Raw genomic sequence first — 12,772 nt, forward strand, 5'->3', positions numbered from 1 at the left:
TCCCTATTAAAAACCCTTCAAGTCGTCATTGGACTAGGCCTATTGTTAGCTCAGGAGGCCTATGGTTGGGGCCTCAAGGGTTTCTTCTTGAATAATGACATCAAATTAGCTGCTGAGAAAATTTTTGCAAAGTGGATGGATGCATTACAATATGGAGAACCAATAGATGGATTCTCCTTTGGGTGACGCCAAGCTATAAATTCATGCTTACAAGAAACACTATCTCTCGTAAAAAAAGGTAGTTAAGTAATTGTTCATTTTACAAAATTTCAAAGAAATAAGCATGCATTTAAAAGAAATGGCAATATGAAAGTGCAGTGTTTGTGCATAGAAACTAGTTATTCTCAAAAACAACTTCTCAGAGTCATACTGCAAGAACAAAGAACTTATCTCACAGTTCTCTCTCATGACTGGATTAATCGATTGTTTCTTCTAGAATCATTTTACCCATTGAAAGCTTCCATTTTGCCAGACTTCGTGAAATCTGAACATGTTTTCACAGGAAAGATTCCCCAGAAGAATGTTCAATTCGAAATTCCAAGCAAAATGTTCAATTCAAAATACAAGTCATGGAAATGCATTCCAGCAGATCATTTCTCTCTGTAGGAAACCAAGCAAGTGTTCAGTGGACCATTCTTGGGGCCAAGGTAACTTTGATATCCTGCATCCCACAAACCCTGCACCTGAATACATATCTAGAGAGGGAAAAACTGCAAAAGGTAAGGGTGGACCAAAGCCAACAGAACTTTGATCTGCTTGTTCGCATCACACTGCTCACGGCATGCACTGGAGAGAGGTTCCAGGTTCAAAGGCAGAAAATGGCATTGCCACAGTTTTTCTCAAAATGAGTACAATCTAATTTCAACACAATGAAAAACATAAATAGCCAAAGTGAAAAAACAATTAGAAAAATGATATTTTTAGCAGCAGGTTCCTACTTATTCTGGATGGTAATTTGCAAATAAAACATGAACCTATTCCAGTTTGAATGCCATACTCTGGGTTTATCATCTACAAACAGATCCAGATATTTGGTTTCAACAGATTGTGAAAAAGCTCTCTCGGAAGCAACTTCAGAAATTGGCTTTCATACAACATACAAAAGGCTAAACTTCATAGCAGCAGGAATTAACAAGATAGAGGATGCTACAGCAGCTCCAAATAAACGATGCGAAATTGAATATGCTGCACTCAGCTGTGGCTTCTTCAGAGGCAGATGAGGTGATAATGGATGGTTTGAAACAACTTCGGTGGATTCAGATAAGGCTCGACTTGCATGGAGGGCTCGGCTTCCATGTGAAGTTTTCATTGGCTGTGAACTTCCCAAATGGAAGAAGATCGATCCGCAAGGGGACCTAGTGAAAGTTCTGTAGACCCCAAGTTGCTCAAGGATTGGAAGTGACTAGCGAAGCGAACCTGTATTACAATATCCAGATCTGGTGCCTGTGAAAGGATTTGAAAAAATTGAATGCAGCATGAAGTTAGCACCATAATGAAGCAACTATAAACACATGGTACCATCAGAACTCAAGAAACCTAGTAAATATTAATAGCATAAGCTCAGATGCAAAACATAGGCGGCTAGCTGAGATCAATAGGAATAGCTGAACTAGCTAACCACTTGATTAAAACAAGCTTGCTACAGATGCATGACCAGCAACCATAAGACTTTATTTTACGTCTGTGTGGAGGAATACAAGGTGAGTTGCTTCCTCGCAGAGATTGCACCAACAAGGATATTTCAAGGAACAATTGAAACCAGAGTTATAGACCGAAACATTAAATGCGTGCTTAAACAACATGTTAATAATTAAGTAACAGGTGGTATAGATGACATGAAGATCCCTTGATTGCATCATCCAGTGCTGTAAAAGGAAATTACATCTTCATGTTTTACTCAGCCGAATTTCAGAGGCTTGTATACTTTTACCTTGCAAGAGCATTTTCAGATCCTCTGTTTTGTTATTCTGATCCTAGTGTTTCCAGATCCTGCAAACCTCTAATCTTCCACCTCCCCCCTCCTCCTATAACTTCCCTGTATTTTTACTTTCTTAATAAATCTGGGTGGCTGTTTCGCTGCTCGATCAAAAAAAGATAATGAGGATATTTCTTAAAGCCGTGGAAATATGAACCGACTAGACAAAACGAAGAAAAAAGCTAGAAAATAAGGACTTTGTGAAGCTATTATCCTTGTATATAGTCGTAATCTGGAGTCACTAATACATAAACAATGCAAAAATGTAACTAGGATATATACGTGTACATGTATCTATATACTGAACTTGAAGGTTACCTGAAGAATGGATGTAGGAGCGGCATCGAATTCTCTTTTCACAGCATTTGTATGGTTTCGGAATCAATACGTATTAAAGGTATGTGAGCAATCTTTGGCCAATCAGCTCCTCCTCTTTGGCATCGATCCTTCAACAAAGGGCATCCATCGATGTGTAATTCTTTGAGCGAAGTAGACAGGCCATTCCCTGGGAGTGAGCTAACCTTAGGGCAGGCGAGTATGTGTAACTTCCTGATAGAGGGAAAATATTTCAAAGAAGAAGGTAGGCTTTCAAGTCTCAGGGAGTTTTTAATATCCAGCACTTGAAGGGATGTCAGCTGCTGGAACCATAGCTCCTGTTCCCTTGTAAAGTTGGCCATAACATTACACAAAGTAATAGACATCCGCTGCAGTGAGGGGAGGCTTCCCAACAGAATCCGCAGATTTTGAAATAGGACCGTGTCGTCTATGGTGAGACCATTGAGAGTTCGCAGTCCCTGCTCCTCGTGGATCTGCACTGGCTCTGAGGACTCGATGAGCTTCGGACATCCGTTGACTTCTAGTATTTCAAGTGTAGTAAGGTACTGTAACCCCTCCCCAAGTAACTTCATCTCCGAGCAATTCCAAAGTTTTAAAACTTTGAGAGAACTCAAATTTGATAAACGAAGAGATACTTGGGCGGGGAAATCCACGATCCGTAGCTGGGCGAGAGAGGTGAGACTCTGCAAACATCCGGGCAGTGCACCGCCGAAGTCACCACAGTATTTGATGCTGAGCTGTACAAGCGATGACTGGAAGAGGAGGGGTACTTTCCTTAGCTTGTCGCAACCACGGAGTTCGAGTATACGGAGGCGAGGTAAAAATTGTGCGCCATCTGGTTCCAACCACTCCTCCCATTTCCAGAAGCCCTTAAATGTTAGTGCCTCGAGGAATGGAAATGCCACACCAGTGTCACCATAAAATTCACGACCAATTCGTTTTACGGCAGGCATGTTAGCGAGATGAAGTTCCTTGAGGAAAGGCAGCTGCCCTAATGGCGGCAGACTCTCCAACCTGACACAAGAATCAAGAGAAATAAATTCTAGATTGGCGAGAAAGTTGCTTTCCACCAACCAAGTTGGAAATTTGATACCTTCATAGCCCCTGATGCTCAGCTCTTTAAGACTTGGATGTGGTTGGAGGCCTTCAAATATCTCCTTCTCCGCATCAGGAAGACTTCTTGCATCTAATTTCTTTATTAAATTCAATGCAGTTAGGTGCTCTTTGTCTTTCAACATCGCCTCCATGGCCTCCTCCTTACTATTGACATTCTCAAGATTCTTGATCACAAGCCGTCTCCGAAGATTTCTCAAGCCCTTCAACTCCCCAATCTCATGTCGCCTCTTCTTTGTGACTCGGAATTCCTCTAATTCTTGAAGGTCGATAAGATCTCCAATCCCAGTAATTAGAGAAATTGTGTTTGCTTCTCCATATAAATGCCGCAAGTTGATTAATTTGTTCATGTCTTCGGGGAACCTTGTAAGGTGGCAGGATCGCATCCTCAGAACTTGAAGATGGCAAAGCCTAGCAAATGATTTGGGCAGCTGTTTGATCTTAGTGCAGGAGACATCTAAGTACCGTAGATGTGATAACCCACTGATAGCATCCGGTAGCTTCTTCAGCTTCACCTGACTGTAAGATAAATCCAAAACACGCAGGCTTTTTGATTGTTTTAACATGCCATCAAGAAAACTGTAAAATCTTTCAGAATCATAATCACCAAAGAATAAAATGGACCGTAGGTTTTGAAGTCTACACGTGTCCATAATTGCATCCATTTTTTTATCAGTCCTCAGAGTCAGGTGGCGAATTGTCTCTGGAATTTCTCCTTTCTCATCGCTGATGACCAAGCATTCATCCAACGAAACAAAAGCTGCCAATTCTCTTATCAGATCATGCATCACATACTTGCCCGTCAGAGTTGGTAGAAAGAAGTACCTACTAGTTAATTCGTCAAATATCTGACCCCCGATGTCTTCCATTCTCATTCTTACTTGACTCTTGTTCTGGATAAAACCTTGAGCCATCCACATCTGGACTAACCGATCTTTTTCGAAAACATAGCTCCTGGGAAATATGGAACAGTAAGCGAAGCACTGCTTGAGATTTGCATTCAAGTGTTCGTAACTTAAAGCCAGAGATGGAAGTATATTATCTAAAACATATTCATGTTCCCACCACTCACTTTCTAAGATCATCTTCCAGTAATCCTCATCCAGTTTGGAGTTCAATAAACTTCCTAGTACCTTTCCAGCTAGAGGTAAACCATGTAGTTTTTCAGATATTTTTCTTCCTATTGTTTGCAATTTTTCCCTTCGCTCTTCCTCAAGAATTTTTTCACCGAACGCACAATGTTCGAAAAGTATCCAATAGTCATCTTCTTGTAGGCTCTTCAATTCTATCGGGTCCATCGTGCCCATAATTTCTGCTACTACTGGACTCTGTGTTGTCACCAGAACCATGCTTCCTTTCGCTCCAGATGTTAAGACACCACGGAGTTCTCTCCACTTGCTACCTGTCTCATCCCACACATCATCAAGGACAAACAAAAACCTCTTGTTCCTCGTAGCATCTCCAACTTTCCCTAGAATGCCATCCAAACTAATATCGTCCGGGATTCGGTCGTGCACCGAGTCATATGTCAGCTTGTTGACTATTTTGGACTTTGCTCCAAATAGTGGCTTTGAGAGGGACTTATTTGCAAAATGACATTTCATTATATAAAAGGTACATGTTACCTCTTTTCCCGTGGGATGAAGGGCTTTGTTTTGTTTTTAGGTTGAAAGGGTTTTCAGCCGCCGCCGCACCCATCTTCTTCATCCTCCCGTGCGCTCTTGGTCTCCTGGCAACATCCGACTTGGGTTCCCTTCTGTCTTCACTCACTGGAGGCTTTCTTCCTTCTTCCCTTCTTCAACCGTGGCTTCTTCCTGTGGCTTCCCTGTTTCCGTGAGCCTCTTTCTTCTTTGCTGTTCACAGTAAATGCAACAAGGGAAGGTATGGTTTTGATACTCATTTGATCTACCATTGGAGCCGTAGAAAGGTTGATTTGCATACTACACTTTTGATCTATCATTGTGGCTGCAGAAGGGTGATCCGATCAGGTTGTTTCTTGCTTTATATTTGGTTTTATATTGCCTCCTATTGTGATCATTTGGCAGTCCATATTTTGGGCTCTTATGTATCTATGTTTGTACCCTATTGGGAAGATTGATATAGTGGATTGCTCCTCCTCCCCGTGGATGTAGGCACTTGCTGCCGAACCACGTAAATTTGGTGTCTTTGTGCTTATCTGTTCATGCCTGTGATGTGTTTGATGGAATGCCTGAATGAGTCCAATTGTTAATTGGTAAGCCGGATACAGTGAGTTTTGTGCCCATTAATCTCAACAATTGGTATCAGAGCTATGGCTACTGTTGGGCAACAAAATTCATCTAGGGCTAACGATTCGGCTTCTGTTTCACATTCCACTACCATAAGGCATGAAGTGGCTGTATTTGATGGCACAGGGGACTTCTCACTATGGAAGGTAAGAATGAAATACTTGTTGGTTAAGGAGGGTGTAGCAAAAGCCCTCAAGGGTATGGATGCAATCCCAGGAGATAATGAGGCTGTCAAAGAAGAGATTAATGAGAGAGCACTAGGAACTTTGTTTTCGGGTTTGAGTGATAAAGTGCTGCGAAATGTTGTGGATCTTGATACAGCTAAGGGAGTATGGAAAAAATTGGAGAGTCTATATATGGCAAAATCCCTTACTAATAGATTGTACTTGAGGGGAAAATTGCACACATTTCGTATGGCAGAAGGGACTTCACTCAAAGATCACTTGGATGAGTATAATAAGCTCCTACTTGATTTATCAAATATTGGTGTTGAAGTAGATGAAGAAGACAAGGCTTTGATCCTTATCTACTCATTGCCTAAGTCCTTTGAGCATATTACTACTACTATGCTCTATGGAAAAGAGACAATAAGTCTTGAAGAGGTAGAAGCTACTTTGTTATCCAATGAGCTTAGATTGAAAGTACAGTTACAACATCAAGTTCAGACTCCAGCTCAAGGACTTATAGTTAGAGGTAGAGATGAGCAGAAGAAAGGTGGACAAGGTAGAAGCAAATCCAAAATCAGATCAAAGTCTAGGTCTAGAAGACCAGGTGTTTGTCACTATTGTAAGAAACCAGGCCACTGGAAATCAGAATGTAGACTACTACAGTCTAAGAAAGAGAGGGAACAAAAGGATAAAGGAACCGTCTCAGACTCGGCAACGGTTGCAGTTTCATCAGCAAGTCACAACAGTAATGATAATGACGCAGTATTTACAGCTGCTTGCAGTGTCAGTCATCCTGATACTTGGATTGTGGACTCTGGAGCATCTTTCCACATGACACCCCATAAGGAATGGTTCTCTTCTTTTAGATCATGTGAGGGGGGCACCGTTCTTCTTGGAGATGATGGTATTTGCAAAGTGGAAGGTGTTGGTACAGTTCAAATTAAATCTAATGCAAACACTGTGGTGACTTTGGACGATGTCAGATATGTTCCTCAACTAAAGAGAAACCTTCTCTCAGTACATGCCTTCGATAGTGCAGGTTTCGAGGGCAGATGGGGTAGAGGATCAATAACTATTAATAAAGGAGTATTGACTTTATTGAAAGGGAAATTGTGTGGGACCCTTTACTATTTGGATGGTAGTACAATAGTTGGACAGGCTTCAGCAGTACAGTCTTCTACTGAGCAGTTGACACACCTGTGGCATCAGAGATTGGGCCACATCTCAGACAAAGGTTTACAGGAGCTGAGCAGACGTGGTTTGCTAAGTGGTCAGAAGGTTGGTGCACTTGGATTCTGTGAGCATTGTGTGTTCGGAAAACAACACAGGGTCAGCTTTTCTACAGGCGTGCACAGGACAGCTGGTATATTAGATTATATTCATTCTGACCTATGGGGACCAGCCCCAATTACATCCAAGGGTGGATCTAGGTATTTACTCACTTTTATTGATGACTACTCCCGCAAAGTCTGGATATACACTATCAGAAATAAGAGTGATGTGTTTGACACATTCAAGAAGTGGAAGGCTATGGTCGAGAGGCATACTGATAGGAAGTTGAAAATCTTCCGAACTGACAATGGATTAGAATTTTGTTCTACTGAGTTTAATGACTTTTGCAAATTAGAGGGCATTGTCAGACACAGAACCACAGTGAGTACACCTCAACAGAATGGTGTGGCAGAACGCATGAATCGCACACTAATTGAGAGAGTCAGATCTATGCTATCTAGTTCTAGATTAACTAGAGATTTTTGGGCAGAGGCCGCTCACACAGCCTGCTACATTATAAACCGATCTCCAGCATCAGCATTGGGCATGAAAACTCCGGAAGAAATGTGGACAGGAAGACCTGCAGACTATTCAGTACTCAGAGTCTTTGGGTGTCCAGCTTATGCACATGTAAGAGATGGAAAGTTGGACCCTAGGGCTAAGAAGTGCGTATTTCTTGGATACGCATCTGGGGTAAAAGGCTACAGATTATGGTGCACAGAGCCTGGATCCCAAGGTTTTTTAGTCAGTAGGGATGTGACATTTCATGAGATAGCTACTCCTTTAAGGCAGCTACAGCCAAGTTCTTCTGAGAGAGATCAGGGTCAGGATCAGATAGATAGGACTGTTATGAATATTGATCAGACTATCAGATCACAGCAGCAGCAGGCAAATGAAGATACTTTAATTCTGAATGAGCAGCAACAGCAGACAGATGCAGAGATACAGACTCAGGAGGAGGTTACCATGGAAGGTCAGGATCAGATTGATAGCATTGCCACTCGTAGACCCAGGCGTCAGATCAGAACACCACAAAGGTATGGTTTTGAGGATTCAGCTTGTGCTGGGTTAGTTTATTATGCTCTGAGCATTGCAGACACTATTGGTGATGAGCCGACCACATATCAGGAGGCTATTAGTTGTCTGCAGGCTGAACAATGGACCATGGCTATGGTTGAAGAATTACAATCATTAGAGAAGAATCAGACTTGGAAATTAGTCAGATTATCAGAGGGCAAGAAGGCAATAGGCTGCAAATGGATCTTCAAGAATAAAGAGGGAGCCAGTCATCAGGATTTTAGATATAAGGCCAGGTTAGTAGCTAAGGGCTATTGTCAACGGGAGGGAATTGACTATAAGGAAATATTTTCTCCTGTAGTTAAACACTCTTCTATTCGTGTGTTGCTTGCCTTAGTTGTTTCTCAGAATTTAGAGCTGGAACAGCTAGATGTTAAAACAGCTTTTCTTCACGGTGATTTAGAGGAACAGATTTATATGCAACAACCACCTGGTTTTGAGATTCCAGACAAGGAAGATCATGTATGTTTGCTCAAGAGATCATTATATGGTCTCAAGCAGTCTCCAAGACAGTGGTATCGCAAATTTGATAAGTTTATGGTCGACCATGGATTCAACAGATCTCCATATGACAGTTGCGTATATCACCAGCGGTTTTCAGATGGATCCTTTTGTTACTTATTACTGTATGTGGATGATATGATGATAGCAGCCAAGGATATATCAATCATCCGAAATCTGAAAGCTGAGCTCAGTACTGCATTTGAGATGAAGGATCTTGGACCGGCAAAGAAAATACTTGGGATGGAGATCAGTCGTGACAGGCAGTTGGGTAGACTTTTCCTTACTCAGCATGGATATATTAAGAAAGTCTTGGATAGATTTGGTATGTCCACAGTCAAGCCAGTCACTACTCCTTTTGCCAGTCATTTCAAATTATCTGCTACACTCTGTCCCCAGACTGAGGATGAGGAGAGATATATGTCCAGAGTGCCATATGCAAGTGCAGTAGGTAGCATCATGTATGCAATGGTCTGCACTCGACCTGATATTTCACAGGCAGTAAGCGTAGTAAGCAGATACATGGATAAGCCTGGAAAGGCTCACTGGTCAGCTGTGAAATGGATACTTAGATATCTAAAAGGCACTTCCAATTTGGGATTGGTATTCTCCGCACAGAGTAATTGCACTGTTACAGGATTTTCTGATTCAGATTATGCTAGTGATTTGGACAGGAGGAGGTCATTAACCGGATATGTATTTACTCTCTCTGGTTGTGCAGTCAGTTGGAAGGCTACTTTGCAGCCTACAGTTGCTTTGTCTACTACAGAAGCAGAGTATATGGCGTTGACAGAGGCAGCAAAGGAAGCTATTTGGTTAAGAGGACTAGTACAGGATTTGGGTCTCGAGCAGGACCATTTGGATATTAATTGTGACAGTCAAAGTGCTTTGCATCTTGCCAGAGATCAGATGTATCACGAACGCACTAAGCATATAGATGTCAGGTATCACTTCATCAGAGATTTGGTGGAGAATGGTGATGTTCGGATTCAGAAAATCTACACTGCTCATAATCCGGCTGATATGTTCACTAAACCAATCACAGCAGTTAAGTTCAGGACTTTCCTGAACTTGATTGGTGTGAGCACTTGTTAATGCCCTTCCGGGCTTGTGGTGAGGAGGAGGTTATTTTATCAATCCATATTTGATGATAGGTACATAATTTGTCGCAAGGAGGAGGATTGTTGACTATTTTGGACTTTGCTCCAAATAGTGGCTTTGAGAGGGACCTATTTGCAAAATGACATTTCATTATATAAAAGGTACATGTTACCTCTTTTCCCGTGGGATGAAGGGCTTTGTTTTGTTTTTAGGTTGAAAGGGTTTTCAGCCGCCGCCGCACCCATCTTCTTCATCCTCCCGTGCGCTCTTGGTCTCCTGGCAACATCCGACTTGGGTTCCCTTCTGTCTTCACTCACTGGAGGCTTTCTTCCTTCTTCCCTTCTTCAACCGTGGCTTCTTCCTGTGGCTTCCCTGTTTCCGTGAGCCTCTTTCTTCTTTGTTGTTCACAGTAAATGCAACAAGGGAAGGTATGGTTTTGATACTCATTTGATCTACCATTGGAGCCGTAGAAAGGTTGATTTGCATACTACACTTTTGATCTATCATTGTGGCTGCAGAAGGGTGATCCGATCAGGTTGTTTCTTGCTTTATATTTGGTTTTATATTGCCTCCTATTGTGATCATTTGGCAGTCCATATTTTGGGCTCTTATGTATCTATGTTTGTACCCTATTGGGAAGATTGATATAGTGGATTGCTCCTCCTCCCCGTGGATGTAGGCACTTGCTGCCGAACCACGTAAATTTGGTGTCTTTGTGCTTATCTGTTCATGCCTGTGATGTGTTTGATGGAATGCCTGAATGAGTCCAATTGTTAATTGGTAAGCCGGATACAGTGAGTTTTGTGCCCATTAATCTCAACACAGCTCTTTAGAAATTCGCTTGAAATCAAAATTGTCAGACACATAGACCCACTTCCTCAGCTCAAAATGCCTTGCTACTCTTTCATCATTATAAATAAGTTGAGCCAGAGCAGTCTTGCCAACACCCCCAATGCCTACTACAGGAAGAACGCCAAGACTCGGGTAGCTACTACTCCCAGCCCCACATTTGATGCTAGATTCCGGTTCATCAGCTAAATGCAACAACACATCTAATATCATGTCTCTCTCTCTGTCTCTCCCAACCACAATGTCCTGGATAATCGAGCTGGTCTCTCTGGTCACACTTCTCTGCTGTGAGTTGTAGTCCTTTAATTGTTCTTCCATACAATTGATATCAAAAAAAATCTTTTCAAGATTTCCCGCAAGATTCTTCAAGTTTTTCAGGTCATCGTCGGACGTTATAAAATGCTTGAGAAGCTTAACAGTGGGGGTTACGAAGTCGCTTACCTTGCTCTTGCCGTACATCATATCATGAAGCTCCTTGAATTCAAGCTCATCCAGCACGTCATCAGCCTCGTAGGCTGCATCTTTGAGTTGCCTCAGCCATGTGGCCAGAGCTGGGTCCCTGATCGGCCTCCCCTCCGCTGCCTGGATCACGGCTCGGATACGAGGAAGTCTAGCCTTCACATCCTCCGCCATAGCCTTCGCACCCGTGAGCAGATCATATCGGCCATCCAAATGCAGCGAAACCTTGTCAGCCAGTTTATTTACGACGTAGGATGCAAACCATCCTCCGACCATCATTCCGATCATCCTCAGATCCATATTGGAGGACACTCCGGCTGCACAGTGGTAGTCTTGTTCTCGGTGAGCTGAAGACAGGAAGCTTGCTCCCTCGGCCTTCTTTCTAGCTTGCAATTTTAAGCGGTGTGATTAAACCTACAGTCAAGGTGCGTCAATTGAAGACCGCTTGCTCGTGGACAGAAAGGAAAGAAGACCGCGTCCACCAATGCATCAATTGAATAAAATAAAGAAGACCGCGTCAGTCAAGGTGGGCCGGGCTGAATTTCATAAAAAAAAAATGGTTTCCCTTCTGGCTCAAGGACTTTTCTTGTTCCTTCAAATCAGCATTAAAGTCATCAAATAAAATATTGCGTCAGGTACAAGACTGTCTTTACCGGTGAAAAGCAGGTTTTAGAGATAATGCTGGATTCCAAGTTGCAAGTTTACGCCAGAAAGGCCATGAGAGGAAGCAGTTGCCATCGAACTTCTTCTGCAGTGCAGTGGAGACCTAGTTTGATGTGACTTAAAGATAAATATCTAAAATCCTAGCCATTACAAGCTCCTTTTCTTTTCTTTGTTACAAAATTATATGCCTTTTTTTTTTATGGTTCCGGTTGGTTTAGTTTTGGTTCGAGCATCTCTCCCCCAACTTGCGTCTGTTCAAGATGGAGGAAAAAGTCCGTCATGATGATCCACTTGAACAACGACCGTTATAATGCAATAATAAATTTCTAAAATAATGATCTGGTACAACATTAAGAGAGCGAGGTATAAGAGCACCCGAGATAGAGAAGGCAGGGGTTGGGAAAAGGAGGGGGAAGGGCGTTTGAAGTCGAACATTTTCGTCCGCGGTTCGATCCCCGAAGCCGAGCTGATTTTTCAGGCTAACATGCTTGAGTTAAACTTTCATAGCCTGTGCAATTTTAAGCGGTGTGATTAAATGTGTGCATAAGAGTCCTATGCTCGTGGATGGTAAGCAAGCAAGACCGTGTTTACCGGTGCATCAATTGAATGAAATATAGCGTGTTAGGTACGTAAATCTGGCAACTAGTCAAAAGCAGATTTTAGAGATGACGCTAGACTCCAAGTCGCAAGTTTATAATGTCAATGATGGTGCGAGCCATTATTTCACATAGCTGTCCCTGATGTTGACCATACCCTAGAAATTCAAGGGGTTAGTTTTCTTCAGAATAACACTATTACCTAGAAAGGCTACCATGAGAGGAATTAGTCGCAATTGAACTTCTTCCGCAGTGGGGACCTAATTTGACGTGGCTCGAGAAAATGTATCCTAGCCATTACAAGCTCCTTTTCGTTTCTCCGTTACAATGTTATATGTTTTTTTTTTATGGTTCTGGTTGGTTTGCGTTTTGGTTTCGGCATCTCTCCCCCAACTT

General features: G+C 42.3%; 1 protein-coding gene across 1 annotated transcript; it reads right to left on the minus strand.

The window, feature by feature from the left end:
- Positions 1-803: 803 nt before the first annotated feature.
- On the minus strand, positions 804-11,518 carry LOC149768606 (putative disease resistance protein RGA4). The gene is made up of 2 exons (XM_089930682.1): positions 10,631-11,518; positions 804-4,964 (listed from the first exon to the last, which is right to left on the minus strand). Exons 1-2 carry the CDS (start codon positions 11,415-11,417, stop codon positions 2,332-2,334), a joined length of 3,420 nt encoding a protein of 1,139 aa, XP_089786808.1. The 5' UTR covers positions 11,418-11,518; the 3' UTR covers positions 804-2,331.
- Positions 11,519-12,772: the final 1,254 nt, after the last annotated feature.

The sequence above is a fragment of the Phoenix dactylifera genome, chromosome 1 (genome assembly GCF_051530095.1).
Source record: "Phoenix dactylifera cultivar Ajwa chromosome 1, Ajwa_hap1_PhDact_Kaust_v1.1, whole genome shotgun sequence".
Taxonomy (NCBI): Eukaryota; Viridiplantae; Streptophyta; class Magnoliopsida; order Arecales; family Arecaceae; genus Phoenix; species Phoenix dactylifera.